Source organism: Condylostylus longicornis, unplaced genomic scaffold (assembly GCF_029603195.1).
Source record: "Condylostylus longicornis isolate FDR11 unplaced genomic scaffold, ASM2960319v2 ptg000153l, whole genome shotgun sequence".
NCBI lineage: Eukaryota > Metazoa > Arthropoda > Insecta > Diptera > Dolichopodidae > Condylostylus > Condylostylus longicornis.
The window spans coordinates 2,186,606-2,208,544 of NW_026578121.1; the positions used below are offsets into that span (position 1 = coordinate 2,186,606).

Here is a 21,939-nt window from a genome sequence, read left to right on the forward strand (position 1 = left end):
TGAAAATTTTTCCAAGTATTATGTAAATATGTTATATAGGCATAGATAAATATTTCATATAAATGTATGTGTAAGTATGTGTATATTTTATTTTGATCCATAAGCCAAAATAATCTAAAACTAAAACCTTTGTACATACATACATAACAACATTATTTTATCTTATCTATAGTTTTATTTCACACAAATATAAAAGTAAAATAATAAAGTGGAATATATAAAATACTTTGTAATAAATTTTTGAATAAAATTAATATTGAAAAAGAAAATAAACCTCATTTATGACTTTAAAGTCCTTCCTAATAGTCAATATCAGTGAGAAGAGTATAGGAACAAAATAAAAATGAAATATAAATTTTCCTTGAATATAACAGTTGCATTTATATTACTATGCAATTTCATAAATATTTATGCAGATGTCGTTGAGGACAAATGCCTGTTATGTTCAGTAGATGAAAAAAATTGTACTGTTGATCCATTGAGTATGATACACAAATCTGTAAAATGTGATTTCACTAAACAGGTTTGCTTTACTAAAACAGGTAAAATAAAAAAAAAAAAAATTTATTTTTTAATATTTAAAATTTATAAAATACAAAATTCAATTAAATTTTAAAATAATCTTCAAAAAAACAGATGACACTGGTCGAAATGAAAGAGGTTGTATTGATAAAGATAAATGTACAGAAAAATGTACAGCATGTGATAGTACATTTTGTAATGATAGAATTATTCCTTATAACAGGCCAGCTTGTTTTAATTGTCAAGATTTAGATTGTGCTGATCCTATTGGAAAGAAATTACAACCAGAATATTGTTTATATTATGATGCTTCATCACTAGTTGATTGTTATGTTACAAAGGGTGATTTTGATGTTAAACGTGGATGTTTTGTTGGTGCATCCCAAGAAGATTTTGAATGTCAAGGTTTTAGTAAAAATTGTTCTAAAACTACATGTACAAATAATAGACTTGATAAAAGTAGACCATGTAATGTAGTACCAGTTGTATTAGGATATAAATGTTATAGTTGTAATAGTAAAGATAATAATCGTTGTACTAAAAAATTTAATGAATCAATTTATGAAGATTGTTCAGCTCGTAATGGATGTTATGAAAAATATGCAGGTAAATTGAAATTCATATTCTTGAAAAATTAAAATAATAAAAATTCAGAAACAATTTTTAATAATACAATTAAAATGTTTAAAATATTTAATTTTATTATTTGAATTTCAAATGTCAATTTGAATAAAAGTGAATTTAATAGAAAATTTTATCAATTTAAAGTTGATCCGAATTTAAAATTTTAATTCTTTATTTTAATAATTAAAATATCTATATATGGTATAGATGGTGTAGCAACACGTGGATGTGCATCCAGTTTAAATGATGAAGAATTAAAACAATGTAAAGATCCTGAATATAAACAGTGCCGATATTGTGATTCGCCAATATGTAATTTTGAAGAAATCAATGGAGCTGGAAAAATTATATATTCTTATATTATATTGATTCCATCAATATTAAGTCTATGGAAATTCATTTAATGCATTAAATAAAATATTAAATTAAAAAAAAAAATTTAATAAAAATAAAATTGGATTAAATGAAAATTCTTTGGTATTTTCTTAAATATGTTCGCGCTATCAAATTCAATTAAAAAATGCTATGTCAAATTGATAAGGATTAAGATTTTTCATTATAAGGTTCCTTATCAATTCACTGAATATTTCTATATTGTGAAATTGAAACAATTATTGAGTTAACCTAACATTTTATAAGATTTATCCAATGTACTGTTATTGATTACAAAATTACGTTATATCACATACAATGATAACAAAAAATTGATTAAAACATGATAACATATTACGACATAGAATTACAAATACATGCAAGAAAATCTACGATTAAATCTAAATCAAAATAAAGTGTAATGTGTAAACACTATTTGACATTAAACTTAATCTGACAAAAAAAAAAAAATCATATATAAATTATTTTTTTTCAAATTATCTCTGTCACATTGTTAAAAAGTAAAATGGCGAGAGTTAATGTTTTCAAACAGCAATCAAATGACAGACAAATAACATATGTATGCCAGTTTTTGGATAATATCTGTGAAAACAAAATCAAAGCGGTAAGGGGCAACGGCGAACGATTTCCGTTTGAAATTCAAAATCAATTGAGCAGAATTTTGCATATAATGTGGCACGCGTAAATGGAAACAAATAATGTCAAAAAAAAAAAAATCGTCAGCGGTAATATATGAATTTTGGACTGTTTTACACCCGGCGATTAAATTTTCGGCGGTAACTTGACTTGATTCCAGACAGTCCCATTCAAATATGTGTATTCAATATGAATTTTAAATTTTCGCCTACCAAATTCGTTTTCGTTCTGTTGTCAATTTAAGAGTGTAAAAAATAAACTAAAGCGAAAAAGAAAAACGAAAGCGGCCAATGAGTTCTGTTGTTAACACAGAACACTGTTTTCTATTTTGCATATATATAATATCATACACACTTGGAAACAAATGATATAAAAAAAATTGACAACGTTTTAGACTACTTTGCCGTCGTTGGTTAAATTCGCCGGGGAAAATCGCTTTTCCTCTGTTTTCAAGATTTTTTTTATTACGGTATTTAATTCCACTTCCACCTTAATTTCGTATTCCACATTTTTCATAATTTGTCAAATCTATATTATTAATTATTATAAGCATACTCAGTAATAAATAACAGTGCCATAGTATCAATTATGCTACATACATTGATTCATCAATATGAAATTTGTTATTCTCAATATGTATACTCCCTATCCCTATAATAACTTTTACATATTTCTATATATTATTGAAAATATAAATTCTAATTCAGTTAGTAAAATCTCAATAGCTATGTATAGCATTCATCAAAATAGCTTTAATAGCTTTGATTTGTACCAACGATTTTTAAATAAATTATTAATCGATTAATAAATTTGAAAGATAGCCAAATTTACAAAATATTCCTTAGCTAAAATAATGAAACTTATCATTAACTTATAATAATCAATAATTGAGACTTAATTAGTCTCAAATTCAGTCAAATTGGGAAATTTTATTATACCATATTATAGTGAAGGATATATCAACTTTTGGTTTGGAGTTTGTTACCACCTGAAGGAGCCTACGATATGAACATGTATATATTCTTATTCAGCTTGAAATTTTGCGTTTATTTAGACCATATGTCTGCCCATTCACCCATCTTTCCTCCACTAGTTCTAGTATAACTATCATACAACCCTAAAAGCTAACATTAAATATTTGTTAAATTATAGCTCAGAGATATATCCTTGAACTTCTTGTGGAAAAGTGTCTCATAGGTTGAGGTAGCCGTTATAGAACCATCATGTTCTTATTATCAGATTATCAAGGTGCAGGGTATATATAATTCAGTCGGTTTATAGCGACTGAATGGTTTTTATTGTAGACAAATTTTTTAATACATAACATTATGGATATTTACGAACATTATTTAGTTAAAGTTGATTTATTGATTATAGCTATATTTTTTTATTACTTTGTAATCTTTACAAACCTTATGCTTTTAAAAGCATAATATACGAGTTCATTATCAATATTATCTAATGTCTTATTGCATTATGTATTTTTATGCTTGTATCTATGCTATTTATGCAGATTTAATATTGCGATTATCTTAGACACTCTAGTATATAGAATAAGACCTTCACACACTTATATAAACATTGCAAAACTTTAAAGTTTGATAATATTTTCAAATCGCTTTTAAAATGTTTAATTTGTAAAGGAAAAAAAAAAAAATATTTTTTATTGTAGTTGTTGAAACATAATTTAAAATTTTAGAATTTCGTCATCAAAATTTCGAAAAGTAGAAGATTTTTAAAGTTGATTATGATTATTTGATTTCTTATAAGATATTATTTTTTACATACTTTTAGGAGAAGATTTTCAAACTCTGAATTACATAGTACATTTTATTAAGTATAATTGTAAAAAAAGCGAGGGTTTTTTTAACAATACTTAGCAAGACCAAACAACAATTTTTTAAGTTGTTAATCTATGGTGATAGCTAATAAGTGTAGTTCCTTCTAGCGCTAAAATTATTTTATCTTTTAATATTGGTTTACATATGTTACCCGCACGTTAATGTATTCATAATGCTGCGTCTAATGCACACCAATTCAGTTGTAAATTAAGAAATATTTTTAAATGTAATATTGAAAAACAAAAATCAGAAATTTAATCTTAACATGTTTTTTGGTCAATAATATAAAAACAGGTTTAAAGATCAGAAACAATATCAGCTTATTAATATTTTAACAATTTTTGATTCGCTTAGTAAGCAATTAATTTCATATTTTAGAATGTATGGACCTAGATCAAACGGAATGCGGTACAATTAATTGCCGAGAACATGCCATTTCATATCTATATGAATAATTTTCTTTAAGAGTAGCTATGCAAAAAATTTTACTTGTATTGACAACCAGTATAATAATGTAGCAAGCAAATAACTATACATTAATGAATTGAGTAAACATTTAAAATTGTTTTCAAGACCCGAAGAGCATTCAAATTTTTAATATCTATATGGTTTATTTCTTTTAAATTTACGTTGTGTATGTGTTTATCATTTAATTGACTCCTTTGAATTGGATTACTAATAATGGTCTTTTTCTAATTTAAATATTTTAATTTTTCCCTAATAGACTACTTAGACCATAGATATAAATTCAGTAAATCAGTGTTTAAAAATCTAAGATTTTCTTAAGTACATCAGAATTTAATTTCTTGCCTCTTATAATAAATTCTTATTGCCGTTTATAATTAAGAACCGTTTAAAAATATAGTTTTGTAACAAAGATCTAATCTTCTTTAATTCAAACTTCAAAATTGTAATCTCATGTATTGTACCTGTTCTTATACGCAGTATGAAATGAAATTCTCGAATTATCACAAATATTACAGTAGCTCTAAATGTTTATATACATATATGAGTTCAAATTTTCTATAAATTTTCAAAATTTTTCTTGTTATCTTCAATTAAAAAATAAAACTATTTTCATCTGAATATGCTATTCATAATATTTTAGTAATTTAAAATTTCTCTTGAATTTTGATAACACAATGAACTTTCTTTTGATAAACGGGATAAAATGAAAATTTTTAGTTATACAGTAAAATCTCTTTCAGATAGAGATGTGCAAAGGTGATTAAAAAATTGCAATATAATAAAAAGCATTAAAATGAGATTTGTAGACAACTGTATAACAGTATAACAGTTTAATTGCAATTTTGAAGTCCCGCGGAATACGTAATAACATAATAAAATTTTCACAAATCTTAAATCCACTTGAAATTCTGAAATGAGAACACAATTTATATAACAGAAATATTAACTATGTACGCATACGTTACATAATTGTATGCATCTAATATACGTTAGAGTGAGTTCAAGTTAGCAGCCGGCCACCTCACTGAACATTGCCGACTGGGTTATCACTTTCACAAATTGGTACAATATGGGAACCGTTTATGTAGGATTTTCCATGATGAAGATGAGACGATTTAGCATATTCTCTGCTTTTGTGAAATATTGCCTAGTAGGCGATTGTATAATGAATTTGTAATTACGTAACAATTATAGGCCTAGTTGACGCTTTATAAGTGAGATGTTACAATAAGTCTATAGTAATCTGGTCTTAGTATGACCACTGCCAAATTACAGTCTAATCTAATATAAAATTATATATTTGAATTCAATATTATATTTTTGGGTTTGTTGTATACGCTAAATAAATGGCAAGTGCAGCGCAGAATATTCAAATCTTTGTACTTCTTAAATTTACTATTAATTTTTCAAAAACATTATATTATTGTATACAATTACATAACCAATTACATATGGTAATACGGCAATATTGTATGTTACTGATGTTATGTATATAGACCAAAAAGTTCTATTAAAAGAAACTCAAGTGTAAGCACTTACCTTTGAGATCTTCTTCATTATTTTTTTCTTTTTCATAATTTTATCTTTATCAATGATTGTAATTAGTTTGTTACGTTATCTTTATCTATATATGTATATATATATATGTGTGTATGTATGAATAACTGTATGAATTTATTGACAATATATTAGTTTATCAAATTGGAATATATGATTTGCAAAAATATTTTAATTGAAAATATTTTATTAATTTTAGTTTTATTTTAACTCTGAACATAGTATAAAGTGATCATTATACATATATAAATTATGTATTTAAATATGAATAAAAAATTTAAATATGAAATATTTTTAAAAATAATGTTAATAATTGGAGGATTTTCAATTAAACTAGTTAGTTCTAATTGTAAGTGTGTTTTATGTACAATATTTTGGATTTTATATAAAATATCATTTTTAGTTACTTGTTACGAATGCGATAAAGACATAGATTGTACAACTTTGGAAAATCCAATTAAAAATGTTGTTTGTGATGCAAAGAAATGTTTTACAATTTCATTAGGTAAATATATATGTAATATATGTATAATAATTTTAAAATTTCTACATTTTTTTTTTAATTTTTTACAATTGAGTGGAATTCTAGAAATTATAATCAAGAAAAATTTCCCTTAAATCAGTGGTTTTCAATACAAAATTTTAATTTTTCTCCGCCATTTTAATTATTAATTTTGGTCAATAATTTTATTTAAAAAACAAATTATTAAATATCTTATAAATATTAATAATTATTATAATTGTAATTTTTCATATTTAAAACAAAATTTTCAAGAAGGATAAACGTATTCTCCTGTCAGTTTGCATTTATACAAAAAGACTGGCCGTTTCTCAGTATATCAAGTGCGTGCAAATAATATTAATTGCAATTATAAAATGTCTACTATGATGGGATTTTAGGGAACCGATATTAGTCATGAATACCAATGCGACATGATAAATTGCATTATAATTTTGTAATATATAGATTGCCAACGCTAACGCAACTCTAATTATTATTTTAGCTCTTTTTTTTTTTGCATATCAGATTGATGCATAAGTGATTTTTTATATGTGATGAAAAACAAATTTTAATTTTAAAATTTTTTAAATTTCCCGCTTTATTCAAATAGTATGTAACTACATATTTTAAAATACGTGCAAACTACTTAATTGCAGATGATTGTCATTTGAATGAGGTAATTATCATGATGATTATATCTTTGACACACTACGGAAAATGTCCACTATTGAATTTAAATAAATAAATTTCAAAACATATCATAAAAAATGTTTTCTATACCTTATATCACTAAATATCAAATTAGACTAAATTATTGTAAGTATGCTTATATAAAATGTGCAAGTATTTTGAAAGTAATTAAAATTATACAAAAAATTTAACGCCCATCATTAAATTTTTTGTATTCAATTTCTTCAACACAATTCAACTTTTATCGTAGTATTGTTAACCAAACATGGACACACTTTTGTGACATTTAAATTTGATTTGAATTAAAAACATAAAAATATTTTGTACATACAATAAGTATAGATACATACATGCAATGTACATCAAATTGTAAATTAAATTGTTCTTAAAACTTTTAATAAAAGTTAAAATAATTTTGAAATATTTTTAATAGAATTGAACTCTTCTTAATTTGATATATGGAAAAAATGAAAATATTTGGGAAATTTTGTTGAAAAATTGACTACAATTACAATATTAAATATAAAATTTTATAAGTATATGAGATCTGCCGCATATAATACACATACGTATGTACATTTGAGTGCTAAACGTTCTTATTTGATAAAATTTAACAAACTATATCTTTACAACATTTTATCGCTTATATTATTATCGATATAATGTTGAACAACATTAAATTTTTTTGATATCTATCGAAAAAAAAATTTTTTTTTTATTAAAATTTTATTTGTTTTTATCTTATTATATATATGCAGGTATCAATAAACATAAACGTGGTTGTATATCAACTTTAACAGAATTTGAGACAACAGTTTGCACAAATGATACACCACACTGTCATATTTGTGATAAATCAAATTGTAATAATAAAATATTACCAGAAAATCGTCCATTATGTTATCAATGTAATGATGAATTATGTATGGATGTTACGAAATTAATACCAAAATATTGTCTTAATTATACCGAAAATAAATGTTTCACATATTTTGATGGAATAAATATGATAAGAGATTGTGTTGATGAAAAAAAAAACGTTTATGACTTATGCAAACAATATGATATTTATTGTAATATTTGTAATGGAAATAATATTGAAGCGTGTAACAATCATACAATGGAATTAAAATGTTTAAATTGTGATTCGGATAAAGGAAATTGCAAATATCCTGATGAATATCCAAATAATGTAGATCCAAATAATTGTTTGATAACAGAGGTTGAATCAAAATCATGTATGCCAAAAATAGTTAATAATTCATTAAAATTATGTTATACATATATAGATAGAAATAATTATGTGAAAAGGGGTTGTTATTCAGATCTTGATATTAAGAATATAAATGGTCAATTGACAACATGTCAAAAAAATAAATGTAATAATAATTGTATTAAAGATATTTCATGTATTCAATGTGATTCTGAAGTTAATAATGATTGTGGTAGAATAACATCAGATATTGATCCAGAATGGAAAAAAAATTGTCCTGATTCATATAATAGTGTATGTCATAGATGTGAAGATACAAGTGAGTATATTTTAAAAAAATTTTTATTTTCTTCAGTATAATCAAATTTGTTTTGTTATACTATCAATACACAGATGGCAGAACTATTCGAGGTTGCGGTAAATCACTAATGTCAAATTGTAATTATTGTTTTGATAATTATTGTATGGCTAAACCAACATACCGGAAATGCTATAAATGTGATGAAAAAGATTTAAATTGTGTAAATGGTGGATCATATAATGATTTGGAAATTGGTGAATGTTATAATACAAAATCATGTTTTGTTGGTATTACAAAAGATGGTTTTACGAGAAGAAATTGTTTACCAAAAGATGAAGATTGGAAAAAAGAATATTTAGAATATAAAATATGTAATGATTCAAATTTATGTAATATACATGTAATACCAACTGATCGTACTTTATGTTTTCAATGTAATTCTAAAAATGATCCATGGTGTAAAGAACCGAAAATAAATGAAGATATGGCTAAACCATGTAATATATATAAAACAAATGAACAATGTTATTTATATGCTGATAAAGATGAAAATATGATACGAGGTTGTCAATCCGATGATTCAAATACAAATGAAAATCGTAAAGGTTGTAATAATCCAAATAATAATTGTATTAAATGTAAAGGAAGTCGTTGTAATTTAACACCATTTAAAAGAACATCTTTAAAATGTATGAAATGTGATGAAACTGATATAAAATGTTCGACTGGCTTTGATAAAAATGAAGCTTTAGAATGTGAATTAACACCATATTATAGTAATCAAACATGTTTTATACATATTGATGGTAATAGAGTTAATAGAGGTTGTACATTAGATTCAAATAATAAGAAATTTAATTGTGAAGATAAAAATAATAAAAAATGTCAAGTTTGTATTGGTGATGGTTGTAATTATGATAAAATTAATCGTCAAAAATGTATTCGATGTCGTAGTGATGCTACCCCAATTTGTGCTAAAGAAGATATTTCAGAATTAGAACCCGAATTATGTAAAGATGAAATACGTGGTGATAATGTAGGTTGTTATACAGAAAAATTTAGTAAGTATAATATTTGCAATTTATGTAATTCAATAATAATTAAAAATATAATTTTATATTTTTAGATGGTATTGTGTTTAGAGCATGTGTTTCAGAATTAACAGAAAATGAAATTAATGAATGTAAAAAGAGTAAAAGTTGTAATATTTGTCAAGGTAGCGGTTGTAACAATAAAAAAGCACCGAATTCAGCTTCTAATTTATATTTTTCATCATTTTTACTGTTTATTACAATAGGCTTTATTAGTAGAATCATATAAAATACAAAGTGTTTAATTTTATAATTACATATATTTTTTAATAAAAAAGTGAATTTTATTTCTTATTTAAAAATGTTTTTTTAAATTAATTTGAGTATAAAAGTATAATGGGCTTTTATATTATTTGAAAATATCAAAAAAACTTGTAATACGACAAATTTTATAGAACTGAAACTTATTTTAATTCTTTATATAAGTTGGTACCTACTCCTTTGCCCCAGACTTATTACATTTTATTCAAATTTTAATAAAACATTTAAAACTTTATTTTAAAATATTCTCATGTTTGCTTAAAACATTGAATCACCACTAAAGTTTTTAACAAAGTTAGTTTAGACCAATGGTTTGTAATGTAGCATTTTTCCCTTCAACACGTGAAAATACTGCTGTTAAAATTAATCTGTGTATACCTACTACTACACTATTAGATTCATATTACTAGATAGAAATTACTTTCATTCATATACGAAACTATTTCACGAATTGCATATATTTAGGATAAACCTTGCAATCTTTGAAATAAAACAAAAAAAATTTGAAGAGTTGTACTTAATACTGGAGAAAAATAATTATATTTTTTAATAGGTTTAAGTTTACCGTTAGCTTTCTGTGTTTATAGAAATTTAAAAAAGGGTTGCAGTTTCGGAAATATAAGGCGCCTAAAATTCAAATATTACAAATTTCGAAAAGCTATAACATGAGAGGAGGTGGAGATAGGAAAAAATTTTCTTCCAACGAAATAAACTATTTATTGGTGTCTAAAAGTTGTTAATATTTCAGAAGTAGTTTAAACATCTACACGGAAAGACAAACGGACAAACAGAGTGAAACTAATAAGCATTTTTTTTTTTCAAAAATTTTTTGGAAAAGTGCTAACAATTCAGTCAATAACCTAGCTACGTTTCTCTTAATTACATAGAGTTTTCAATAAAAAAAATTGCATAAATTTAGGAGAAACTTCCTATAAACATAATCCTGTTGAAGGTAACTTACATTCGCCTAATTTTCTTCCGCAAAAAATTATTTTTAAAATTACTCAAAACAAACTTTGGCTAGATAGATTTGGCTTTGGCTTAATTAATTTTAATATATTTGTGTGTAATGATATTCTCCTAACATATTGTATGATAAGATTTTTTACATTATCTAACTGTATTAAAATAAGATTAACATTTCAAATTTAATAGTAGCTGGAATAGAATGAAAATTTCTTTAAAAGTTTTTTTTTAGCACTACTATTTTAGAAATGATGAAAGAAACTCTTGCTCGTTAATCTAGCAAAAAAAAAATGATTTCAAAAATAAATTTTGTAATTACGACGTTATTAATTGCAAATTTTGTAAATTCAATTTGGGCAAGTAAGTTTTTATATATACATACAAGATACACATAAATATTAGAAATAATAATTTTAATTGCTTGTTTAATAATCTAAATTATATAATATAAATTTTAGTTAAATGTATAGGATGTTCTGCTGAAAATGTGAAATGCGTTCAAAGTCCTGAATTAATAAATTCAATGGAATGTTCAAAAGGAATTAATCAATGTTTTACAGCAATAAGTAAGTTTTATTAAAAAAAAAACGAAAAGTACATCAAAATGTTTGCATTAACAACAAAAAAATATTTTATTTTTCATCTCGACCCAACTAAATTAAAGGCAAAGAAGGTTCAACAGTTCGCGGTTGTTATTATGAAAATCATCATTATTGCCAAGGAAATTATAATTGTACAATTTGCTCTGAAGACAACTGTAATAAAAATATATTACCTGTAGATCGTATTAAATGTTATCAATGTTCAGGAAAAAATTGTAATAGCATTAATGAAACAAACCTATTACCATGTTATAATTATAAAAAGGATGATGAATGCTATATACTAAATAGAGGGATCAATGAATCTGTTTATGGATGCAAATCTGATTTATTCTATACGGAAAACTGCAAAAATGATAATTCTTGTTCAGAATGTAAAGGATCCGGTTGTAATATTCTTAAAGAATGTTACAGTTGTCAAAGTAATGATCAGAAATGTAAAAAACCAGAAAATATTGATAATATTAAAAAAATTCAATGTCAACCTGATTTAAATGGTAATTTTTGTTATACATATCTTGATGAAAATGATTTTATAACACGAGGTTGTGCTTCTAAAAGAAACGTAAGTGAAAATAATGGTTATCTTGTTGAACTTTGTAACGAAAATAAATGTAATTCAAAATTAATTGAAAAAATCAATTGCCTACAATGTAACTCAAAATCTGACAAAGATTGCGGTATCAAAGATTATAAAAATGATTGGATTAAAGAAAATGGATGTCAAGATTTCAATACAGTATGCCATTTAAATTGTCATGATAATAATAATAAAAACATTGTTAGTGGGTGTGGTAAATCACCAATTAATTCATCTAATTGTACATACTGTTATTCAAATTGCGATAGGAGACGCAATGAAACAAATCCAGAAATTTCAACATGCTATAAATGTCGAAGTGATCTCGAAGAAAATTGCAAAAACTATGTTGAAAAATTACAGCCAAGTTCTTGCCAAATTCAAACTGATAAAATTGGTTGTTACGTACAAAATATATGTAAGTATATGTATATATTGCCTACATACAAAGTTAAAATATGATCCTTACGTAAGCAAATTCTGTTTCTTATTTTAGATGGTCTAATAAGAAGAGGTTGCCAATCCGATTTAACAAAGACTGAATATGAAAGGTGTATAAAAAGTAAAAATTGCAAACTTTGCAATACCAACAACTGTAATAATGGAAAGTCATCCGCAATAATGTATAAAGCAACAGTAGGATTAACATTTTTTGTTTTGCTTTTTAGCTTTATTTTTTAAGATTACCTATGCGTACGTATGTATATCAGCAATATAAGTTCTTCATCGGATTAAACTAATTTGTTTATCTATACAAACATATATGCGCTATAAGTATTACAAATAAATCTATTATGTATTGATTTTTTTAATTATTTAATCACGTAGCTGATAACACAGCATTAAGGAAAGGTATGAGATATGAAATTTTTAACAACTCTTTGATAGCATGTAAGTGTGTTGTGTTACGTAGTAATCAAAATACCATTTTATGAAGGGATTATACACACGTCAATATGAAATACATGAGTACATGTTATCAAAGTAACTAATTTTATAAAACTCAGATCATCAAGATCTAAGCTAATACTGATGAAAAATATTGAAATTTTGAGATTTCAAAAAAACCAGCCTTTCCGTCTTTTGTATCAATTCACGCAATAACAAAATATTCGAAGTTATAAAATATGCAATAAAGGCAACTTTTAGGACTTTAGGCAATTTTCATGAAATCACAAAACATTTAATAATACCTTTACTGATACCTATTCTAAAAGGTTACGAATGAAATGTTTTCATTCGTAACATCTGTTAAAATTATGATTACTGATGAAGGTGAAATAGAAAAAAACTCAATTCTTTCACTATTAATTTAGAGTGCAATAATTATGTGGTAATAACAAATTTTTTTATTAGAATTTATACAATACATATGTACTTATTTTTGGTAGATAAAACTATTGACTAGCTTAAATTTAATTTGAAAAAATTTATGAATTGTAAAATATTAAAATTTAAAAATCTTAAAAATTCATGAGTTTTTTTTTTTTTTTGCAACTATGATTTTGTTACATTTCAAACAACTTTAATGGATAAGGTAATATCGGAATAAAATTTATAATAATTTTCAAAGTCTTTATTTAAGAAATCAATATTCAATTTCTGTATTACTGGCTTGTAAAGACGATATAATATTGTACATATAATTTATGAAGGTACATACCAAATATAATATGTATATAGGAAGCTTTACATCTTAATCAATTGGACATAATTCAGAATCTTTCTCATCTGTCACCAAATTAGCGGGCTTAATTAATAATCTTTGGTAATTTCCATCACTATAAATATTTTTGGGTGTTTTAATAGCTTCTTTTTTAATAAAATCTCTAATTATAAAAGGTTCAACAATTGGCATCTCTAAACTTTTACCCCATACTAAAAGTGCAAATGGCCTTTCTTTTGTCAACATTCTTGATGGCGATATTAAATGCCTAAATAAACAACTGGCAACAATAGATTTGAAACTTTTTATTTGCATTCGATTTGCACATGGATGATATAATGCAACAACAGCTCCAAAATCCAAATTATGCATATATCGTTGCTGTGGTAAATATGTATATTCCCCGTAACTAGCCCATACTGGCCTATAATTTCCAAAAGCAGTTAGTTCTTCACCATAATATATTGACTCATTCATACAAAGAGCTTGAGGCACATAAGCAACGGGTATATCAAATTCTGTATATAAAGGATTTAAATCAAATCTTCCTTCATAAAAAGTTCGATTATCTTCACATGTCCATAAGGCTTTGTGTTTATTTTCATCTAAATCTGTTTGCAGACAATTATGTCCATTATCACAAATGCTTTGACAATCGCTAAGGCTTAAATTTTCATCATATGGATTTCTTGGGAACCATATTCCCTTCCATTCTGTATCTGTGTTTATTTCATCTGCGTATGCAGTGAATTGAAACCATGTTAACAGTGTTATTATTAATAATTTTGTCATTTTTAATAAAATATTTTTAAAATATAAAGCCCCATACAATTACTCTAAATTATAAAAAAATATTATTTGTCAATTTAATGATTGAATATGTTTTTAAAGAAAAATAAGTGGCTTTACCTTAGAAAACTGTGGTGATGTTTCTTTTTTATTAATTAATTTTTTATAAAAACAAATCGACGTCAATCAAAATATCTTTATGTCACAAATCAGTAGAATAAATTATTTTTAAGAATCTTACTAGAGTTGACAATTGAATTTATCTAGAGGGTAAACACATTACATACCGATTACAAGTATAGATTGATAATAGATTCGCATTGTAATAGTTCCACAGCGTGAAAGTTTAAGTTAGTAAGATTAAAGTAAATATGTTCAATTTTCTAATAAAGTATTAATAAATACCTAGATTATCTTCACACAAATACTTTTATCATTAAAAAGAATGAATAAATACATGTAGTCAAAAATAAATCCGCTCCTAATCTAGTTTAATTTATATTTATTGAAAAAATACTGATAGTAAAAAAATTAGTTATTTAAGCTGTTTTTAAATACGAAACCTGTATTATAATGTACTATGTATATGCCATCTTTCACAATAATTTAAAGAGGAAATGAAAAGTATGTGAAATGTTGTGTTAATTGAAGTACAAATCTCTCGATATTTCAACATCTCGAATCGATGATAACAATAAATAGAACTAAAAATTATAATTGTAAGAGCACGTTCTGGCTTAAGGAAAAAAATTGTTTCCTGAGAGCTCTGATTTTAGCAACGAGCGATTTCTTAACTCTGTATGCTCTTAGGTAAAAAACGAACACGCAAAGTCGGTCTAATCTTTTCCAAATTTGCTTTGATGTAAAAAACGAAAGCACCTTAATATAATTTTATTATGTTGACATTCCTAAACCCTGAATTTTAAGAATATAAATTTTGTTATAGTTGGTGCAGCGCTGCTCTATTATGCTCAAGCATAATTAAATTTATAAAGAATGCAATTTACTGTCAGAATTGCTGTCAGTGTCAAAAGCTATTTACATAAAAAAAATCATATTTCACAACGTTACTCAAATTTATTTAGTGAAACTCTTGTATATTCTTTTTTTCATTTAAATTTTTAATCTTTCCCAAAACAACACATATAGCATTTTGTGATATTACTATATAAAACATATAACTCAGGTGTGAAGTTCACTATACTTTTAAATTTAATTCCAAGAGATAGGTTAAGTAGTTATCTTTATATTAGAATAATTTTAATACATAATATCGAATTTAAAATATGGCATCACCATGGGGGAATATTGAAAAAGTACAATCCACAAATTTCGAAGAAATAATGTCAGAAGAATATGCAAAAGATCTTCAGAATAAAGAAATCGATAAATATACGAAAAAAATTCGAGATCAGATAAACGATGAGAAAATTGCAGGTTTACTTCAATCGGGAGTTGAATTAAATGAAGTTGTTTCAAAAGATACTTTATCAAACACTAATTTTATAACTTATTCAACTTCAACTGCAGATGTATTAGAAGTTTTGGAAAAAAACAAAACTGAAAATTCATTCCCCGAAGAAGTTTGTGGTTCAGATGAGTTAATAGCTCGTGTTCTTCAAAGTCAATTCGATCATGAATATAACGAAGAATTAAAACGTCTTGAAAAACAAAAAAACAAAGAATCTAAAGTTTCTATTTCTTTGGAAAATTACAAACGTGCTGAAGATTTTGAGAGTGATTCTGATGAAGATTTAGATGATGTTTATTATAGTGAAAAGAAGGATTGGGATCGTTTTGAAACTAATGAAAAACGCTTTGAAGCCATACCAAAATGTGGTTTTAAAATAAACCAAGAAAATGGCAAAATGATAACAAAACATGACTCACAAATTTGTAGTATACGAAACGCATGCAAAGGTATGGGAAATAAAAAAGTAGTTTTGAATAGATTCCTAAAATAAGTTCTCTTTTTTCCTTTTTTAGTTATGTCATTTCCACCTGAATTTCCTACAGGAGATGGTGCTGGTTTTGATATGAAGCTCTCAAATCAAGTTTATAACCAACTTAAAACTTATTCAAGAAACATAAAAAAGAACAAAATGTCTGATAGAAAAGTTAATCAAGCAACTGCTGAAATGGGAGTTGATGCACGAACAAGATTATTGTTATATAAATTAATAAACAATCAATTACTTGAACAAATAAATGGAATAATTTCAACAGGAAAAGAAGCTCTTATTCTTCATGCTGTTTCTGATCCAAATTATGATGGAGATTTAATTATTCCCAAGGAATGTGTTGTAAAAGTTTTTAAAACAACACTTAATGAATTTAAGCAAAGAGATCGTTATATAAAAGATGATTTCCGTTTTAAAAATCGCCTCAAAACATTTCAAAAACAAAATAACCACGTTGTTATAAATATGTGGGCGGAAAAAGAAATGCACAACTTAATGCGTATGCGAAAATTTAAAATAAACTGCCCGGATGTTATCATATTGAAAAAGCATATATTAGTAATGTCTTTTATTGGAGATAATCATAATGCAGCACCTAAATTAAAAGACGCAAAATTGACAGACGCAGAATTGAGTTTAGCTTACGAAGAAATAGTTGATACCATGATAATGTTGTATAACGAAGTCAAGTTGATTCATGCTGATCTGTCAGAATACAATATTTTATGGTATGATGGAAAATGTTGGTTTATAGATGTTGCACAATCAGTTGAACCTGAACATCCAAGCGCATTAGAATTTTTGATGCGTGATTGTAACAATATAATATCGGTAGAAAATTTAAAGACAATAATTCACCTTAAAATTTACCTTTTTTTTTTAATGTTTTAGTTTTTCAAACGCCGAGAACTGCCAAATATTATGACAAAAGAAGAATTATTCGAGAAAATAACATCTTTAAATGCAGAACATTATAATGCCGGTATGTTGGAAAAAATACATCATCGCGGAATTTCCGTTTTACAAGCCACTGCCCCTAATCTAGAAGGTTGTCCAGATGAAAAGAAACCTTTAGAATATCCGTTTGAGCTTGCTTGGGAAAAGTCAATGGAGGAAAGGAATCAAAAATCAAAAGAAAGTGATAATAAAATTATAGAAAGTACAGAGGCTTTAAAAGTCATTTCTATAGGAGATTAAATCAAATTTTTTTCACTGCGTACATTATATTGCCAAAATATATATTTAAAAAATGGACAATTTAAAAGATTATTAATAAAATTAATATCTTTTTCATATTAGTTTTTATTTTTTCTATAAAATTTTCCCATTTGTATAAAGCTGTAGTGAATTTTCTTTAACTAAGCATCTGGCATATCACCCCCAGGAACAAGCTATGTATGTAAATCAAAAAAATGCAATTCAAAAAAAAAAATTGTTAGGAAAAAAAAGAATGATTCTTACCATAGTTATGTTGTTTCCATTCAAAAGAATTTGATCAAGTTTAGTAATTCGTCTACCTTCCGATGTATTTTCGTACTCTGTAACATCTTCTAATAACATATTAACAAAGTCGTCAAATCCTAAAAGTGTGCCCACCATTTCTTTATCGTTTTTCATTATGATATGAATTCTAGATCCAATACATTTATCAACCAATTCTATGTAAAAAATTATAAAACACACAATATGTAAGCGAATTACATATATGAATGCACAAAATATAAAGAGTTTCTTTAATACCTAGTGGTAATAGAGTTGTAACAGTGGGAGGTGGAGCAGCAGACGTCATTTTTATCAGGTTTTCGTTTATTATTACTATATTACTTTTTTAACACTATAAATTTCTGATAAAATTTTATTTATTTAGAAAAACTTATTTTCAGCGAGGACAGAAGCCGCTATAATGTTTATATGTCAAAACATTTTTTTCTATTAAATGTCAATAATTTTAGTTGCAAATTCATATGAAACTGTTACATCTAGTATTCACTAGAGGGATGATATTGTAAAACAATTTTTGTTGCCATGTTATGTAAAACTAATTGTCAAATCTAGTCTAATTATACCATATAATTTTATTTGGCTGGAAAACATTTAAGATGATAATCAATTTTATACAAAATGGTTTTAAGTTTAGTTAAATATTACTTGAAAGTGTTAAATATTCGGTAGTTTGGTCCAGGGTAATTAGTAAGTAAATTTTGTGGTAACAATAATGAGTAATTAAATAAGTGTTTAACTAAATGGTGTGTTTAGTGTTTCTACTGGGCCGTTTTTGAATAATTTTTGCACTTCATGTAAGTTTTATAACATTATACTTTAATTTACTTATATTGACCAAAATTTATTTGTGATTCTTATAAACAATAATTACCAATATATGAATGCAGATAATGCAATGTAAATGTAGGTACATACAAATATAGACTACTAAATTTTTCCGTTGTTCAATAATATTAACTGATTAAATTTGATTAAATTTAATAACACAAATTTCATTTCATATAGTGTAAAAAATATTTTGCAAAGAAATTATAAAAATTCTCTTTGAATTTCCTATTTAGCTTTATTTTAATAACAAAATGATTGATATGCCTTGACTTCTTAACATAATTAATAAGAAATTGTTATTATTCGTATTTAAATATAATGAAATTTAATAGAATATTTAAGTATAGTAGTAGTTGTTAGACAAGACAAATATTTTATTATATTGTTTCATTCGCGTAATATATTGTAGATTTTTTTTATTTAATTGCGTAATTAACACTATAAATCGTAATTTAAATTAATTTTGATGTTTGATAATAACAATAATTATCTCTTCATATACAAGATTGTATATAAATAAAAATCAAATATCACAACATACATGTATTTTTAAACTCATTTCATATAATTGTAATTTATAAAAAGTAATAAATAATGATAATAAAAAGATGTTAACCTTATCACAATAAGGAGTTTCCAAGTCAAGTAGCAATTACGTCTATACTTATAAAAAATTTTGGGACAAAGTCTAAAGTTGTATTTTATTATTTATAATATTATCAGTATTATATTTTTGTTATGTGTACCTTATATACAAACACATTTACATGTAAATTCATCATTTTGGGTTTTTAAACATTTAAAATAAATTCTTAAAAATGAAATATTTCTAAATGTTTCCATTGATTTGACACAACAGTATTTTGATCTCAAAATTAAATAACACAAAAAAAATTGTTTAAATATTAAACGTTTTTAAAGGGATTTTGTGAATTTTGTCAAAAATAATTGCAATTAATTAATTTAATATGAATAATTACGTACGCTTGGTATCTACTTACCTTTGTTTTTGAAAGTTGAAACGGACGGATTTATTTTGTATTTTATTTCATGAATAGTTCATGCATGTATGTATGAGTTATCAATTTTGAAATTTTTTCTGAATACGTCAATATTATTTTGAAATCAGATTTCTCTTTGTGTAAACGCTCATACAATTAGTCATATCTCAAATTCATTAGATTTACCGCAGAAATCACTGTTACACTTATGACTCATGTACAGAAATCACATTTTCTAAGATTAAAAATCTGATCATGTATTTTACTCGACAAGTGAGAAGACAAGATCTTGTATTTTACTCGACAAGTGAGAATACCATCATAAATTTGTATAATGTAATTTTCGAGTGAGAAGAATTATTTTGTATTGCGTATTTAATTTTTCCTAAAATGTATACAAAATTTATTCACTTTATTTTTAATATTTTTATTTTATATAATTTGAGAAAACATGGAAAAAAATCAATTGAAAAAAATGATTAATCTTAAAAAAAAAAACGAAAAATTCTGATTTGAATGTGGATAAAAAGTGATATGAAAAAGCGAGATACGCAATTAGGCTGTGAGAAATTCTAACTTTATTTATATCTATAAATATTGTAAACAAAATTTTGCAAAAATAATTCTTTAAATTTGACAATGAATTTAATTTCATTAAATTTCTTTTATACTTTTAATAATAAATTGAGATCAATTTTTAATGCCTTTAACCGTTATACCAATGTTTTATTTTTAAGAATTATGTGTTCAATGAAATATGATATGTAAAATATTTTTTCCAAATTGTTTTTAATTGAAAAATTAAATTTGTATAAAAATATGATTGAAAATGACGCTCTTTTAAATCATAGTGTTAATTAAAGTTTTTGTTATTGTTACGCAGATGGCGTTATATAATTTCGTTTATTATTTTATATTTCGTAAATATTTTCATATATTAATATGCTGCTATAGTTTCTTCGATTTTCAATCAAAACATGCCATCAGTTTGCAAAATTGCTTAATTGATTGCTTAATTGTATGCGATCATACAGTTTCATGTATGCTGGCTTGAATATAAACCTATGGAATACAAATAAGCAATCAAACAATTGTAAAACTAAAAATTGCATGTCTGTCTGGAAACTAATAACCTTTAATGGTGTGATTTTTATATGTCAAACAAAGTATAAAAGCATTCATATTTATGATTAATGTGCGTGCATGTGGCAGCATTTATAATAATATAACAAAATAAATCTATAAGTACAAGAACAAAATTTAACGTTGTGCTTTTTAATCACAAGTAATCTTAAATTTAGTTTAGTATTTTCATTGTTATTTAGATTTAGTGATATTAGGTAATTAGAATTTTTTAATATTTTAATTGCTCCAGCACCTAATCCTCTTATATTAATTCTAGGTCCATAAAAGCAATTAGAAAAAGTATTCTTATAGATTATTAATTAATCTTATTTTAATTAATTATTACGAGTATATATACATATGTATATGTTCGGTTAAATGGTTTTTGATCTTTTAACTTTATCGCTGAAAGTTTGACATTTTGTTAATAAACATACGAAAACATTCATATTTCTCAATTATGTAATAATTACAATAAATTATTAATTATAACAATATATTAGAAATAATAAATATTATCTAATTTATTGTTATAACTCTAATATTTACTGTTTTTGTTAAGCATTTAGCAGTTAGCGTAACCAAAAAACTTCAAATATCAAATATTATTTGCCGTTAGACAAAGTCTGATGTCAAACAGGGTTTACATACCTATACGACAGACTCAGATTAAGCCGTAGATTTTGTCGTATATGTAAACAGTTAAAGCTGCGGTTGTTGCAATCAAAAGAATAAATAAGTAACAACGAACAAAAGTTAAAGAGTAAAAAAAACTAATAAATAAAAGTAAAATATTTAAAAAATAAGAAGAAAAATAAA

General features: G+C 24.9%; 5 protein-coding genes across 7 annotated transcripts; 3 read left to right on the plus strand and 2 right to left on the minus strand.

Moving 5' to 3' along the window:
* The first annotated feature begins 269 nt into the window (after positions 1-269).
* LOC129615894 (uncharacterized) lies at positions 270-13,050 on the plus strand. The gene is made up of 13 exons (XM_055531303.1): positions 270-542; positions 637-1,128; positions 1,354-1,545; positions 6,445-6,546; positions 7,992-8,765; positions 8,840-9,049; positions 9,212-9,571; positions 9,638-9,808; positions 9,874-9,986; positions 11,392-11,425; positions 11,524-11,631; positions 11,730-12,665; positions 12,744-13,050. Exons 1-13 carry the CDS (start codon positions 344-346, stop codon positions 12,926-12,928), a joined length of 3,876 nt encoding a protein of 1,291 aa, XP_055387278.1. The 5' UTR covers positions 270-343; the 3' UTR covers positions 12,929-13,050.
* LOC129615916 (uncharacterized) lies at positions 1,355-14,894 on the minus strand. Of its 3 annotated transcripts, none has more exons than XM_055531337.1 (3): positions 14,823-14,894; positions 13,911-14,749; positions 1,355-1,482 (listed from the first exon to the last, which is right to left on the minus strand). In XM_055531337.1, exon 2 carries the CDS (start codon positions 14,703-14,705, stop codon positions 13,944-13,946), a length of 762 nt encoding a protein of 253 aa, XP_055387312.1. In that variant the 5' UTR covers positions 14,706-14,749; positions 14,823-14,894; the 3' UTR covers positions 1,355-1,482; positions 13,911-13,943. The 3 variants fall into 3 exon arrangements, with proteins under 3 accessions (XP_055387312.1, XP_055387311.1, XP_055387310.1); XM_055531336.1 differs by lacking the exon at positions 1,355-1,482 and adding an exon at positions 11,714-11,820; XM_055531335.1 differs by lacking the exon at positions 1,355-1,482 and having other exon boundaries at positions 13,823-14,749.
* On the plus strand, positions 6,254-10,134 carry LOC129615915 (uncharacterized). Its single transcript, XM_055531334.1, has 5 exons — positions 6,254-6,390; positions 6,445-6,546; positions 7,992-8,765; positions 8,840-9,808; positions 9,874-10,134. The coding sequence occupies exons 1-5, from the start codon at positions 6,294-6,296 to the stop codon at positions 10,065-10,067; spliced, it is 2,136 nt and encodes a 711-aa protein (XP_055387309.1). The 5' UTR covers positions 6,254-6,293; the 3' UTR covers positions 10,068-10,134.
* An 850-nt stretch (positions 14,895-15,744) lies between the features above and the next one.
* LOC129615879 (serine/threonine-protein kinase RIO3) lies at positions 15,745-17,946 on the plus strand. The gene is made up of 3 exons (XM_055531288.1): positions 15,745-16,622; positions 16,689-17,494; positions 17,555-17,946. Exons 1-3 carry the CDS (start codon positions 15,989-15,991, stop codon positions 17,858-17,860), a joined length of 1,746 nt encoding a protein of 581 aa, XP_055387263.1. The 5' UTR covers positions 15,745-15,988; the 3' UTR covers positions 17,861-17,946.
* LOC129615880 (U6 snRNA-associated Sm-like protein LSm5) lies at positions 17,873-18,860 on the minus strand. The gene is made up of 4 exons (XM_055531289.1): positions 18,812-18,860; positions 18,404-18,746; positions 18,125-18,321; positions 17,873-18,054 (listed from the first exon to the last, which is right to left on the minus strand). Exons 2-4 carry the CDS (start codon positions 18,450-18,452, stop codon positions 18,022-18,024), a joined length of 279 nt encoding a protein of 92 aa, XP_055387264.1. The 5' UTR covers positions 18,453-18,746; positions 18,812-18,860; the 3' UTR covers positions 17,873-18,021.
* Between the last annotated feature and the right edge of the window lie 3,079 nt (positions 18,861-21,939).

Excerpts from the sequence above, each read along its gene's own strand:
- LOC129615916 (XM_055531337.1), bottom strand. The coding sequence starts at position 14,705 with ATGACAAAATTATTAATAATAACACTGTTAACATGGTTTCAATTCACT.
- LOC129615880 (XM_055531289.1), bottom strand. The coding sequence starts at position 18,452 with ATGACGTCTGCTGCTCCACCTCCCACTGTTACAACTCTATTACCACTA. Across the intron at positions 18,322-18,403 it reads TACAACTCTATTACCACTAG|AATTGGTTGATAAATGTATT; the intron begins GTATTAAAGAAA and ends TTTTTTACATAG. Across the intron at positions 18,055-18,124 it reads ATGGAAACAACATAACTATG|CTTGTTCCTGGGGGTGATAT; the intron begins GTAAGAATCATT and ends TTACATACATAG.
- LOC129615915 (XM_055531334.1), top strand. The coding sequence starts at position 6,294 with ATGTATTTAAATATGAATAAAAAATTTAAATATGAAATATTTTTAAAA. Across the intron at positions 6,391-6,444 it reads TAAACTAGTTAGTTCTAATT|TTACTTGTTACGAATGCGAT; the intron begins GTAAGTGTGTTT and ends TATCATTTTTAG. Across the intron at positions 6,547-7,991 it reads ATGTTTTACAATTTCATTAG|GTATCAATAAACATAAACGT; the intron begins GTAAATATATAT and ends ATATATATGCAG.
- LOC129615894 (XM_055531303.1), top strand. The coding sequence starts at position 344 with ATGAAATATAAATTTTCCTTGAATATAACAGTTGCATTTATATTACTA. Across the intron at positions 1,129-1,353 it reads ATGTTATGAAAAATATGCAG|ATGGTGTAGCAACACGTGGA; the intron begins GTAAATTGAAAT and ends TATATGGTATAG. Across the intron at positions 11,426-11,523 it reads TGTAAATTCAATTTGGGCAA|TTAAATGTATAGGATGTTCT; the intron begins GTAAGTTTTTAT and ends TATAAATTTTAG.
- LOC129615879 (XM_055531288.1), top strand. The coding sequence starts at position 15,989 with ATGGCATCACCATGGGGGAATATTGAAAAAGTACAATCCACAAATTTC. Across the intron at positions 16,623-16,688 it reads TATACGAAACGCATGCAAAG|TTATGTCATTTCCACCTGAA; the intron begins GTATGGGAAATA and ends TTCCTTTTTTAG. Across the intron at positions 17,495-17,554 it reads ATTGTAACAATATAATATCG|TTTTTCAAACGCCGAGAACT; the intron begins GTAGAAAATTTA and ends TTAATGTTTTAG.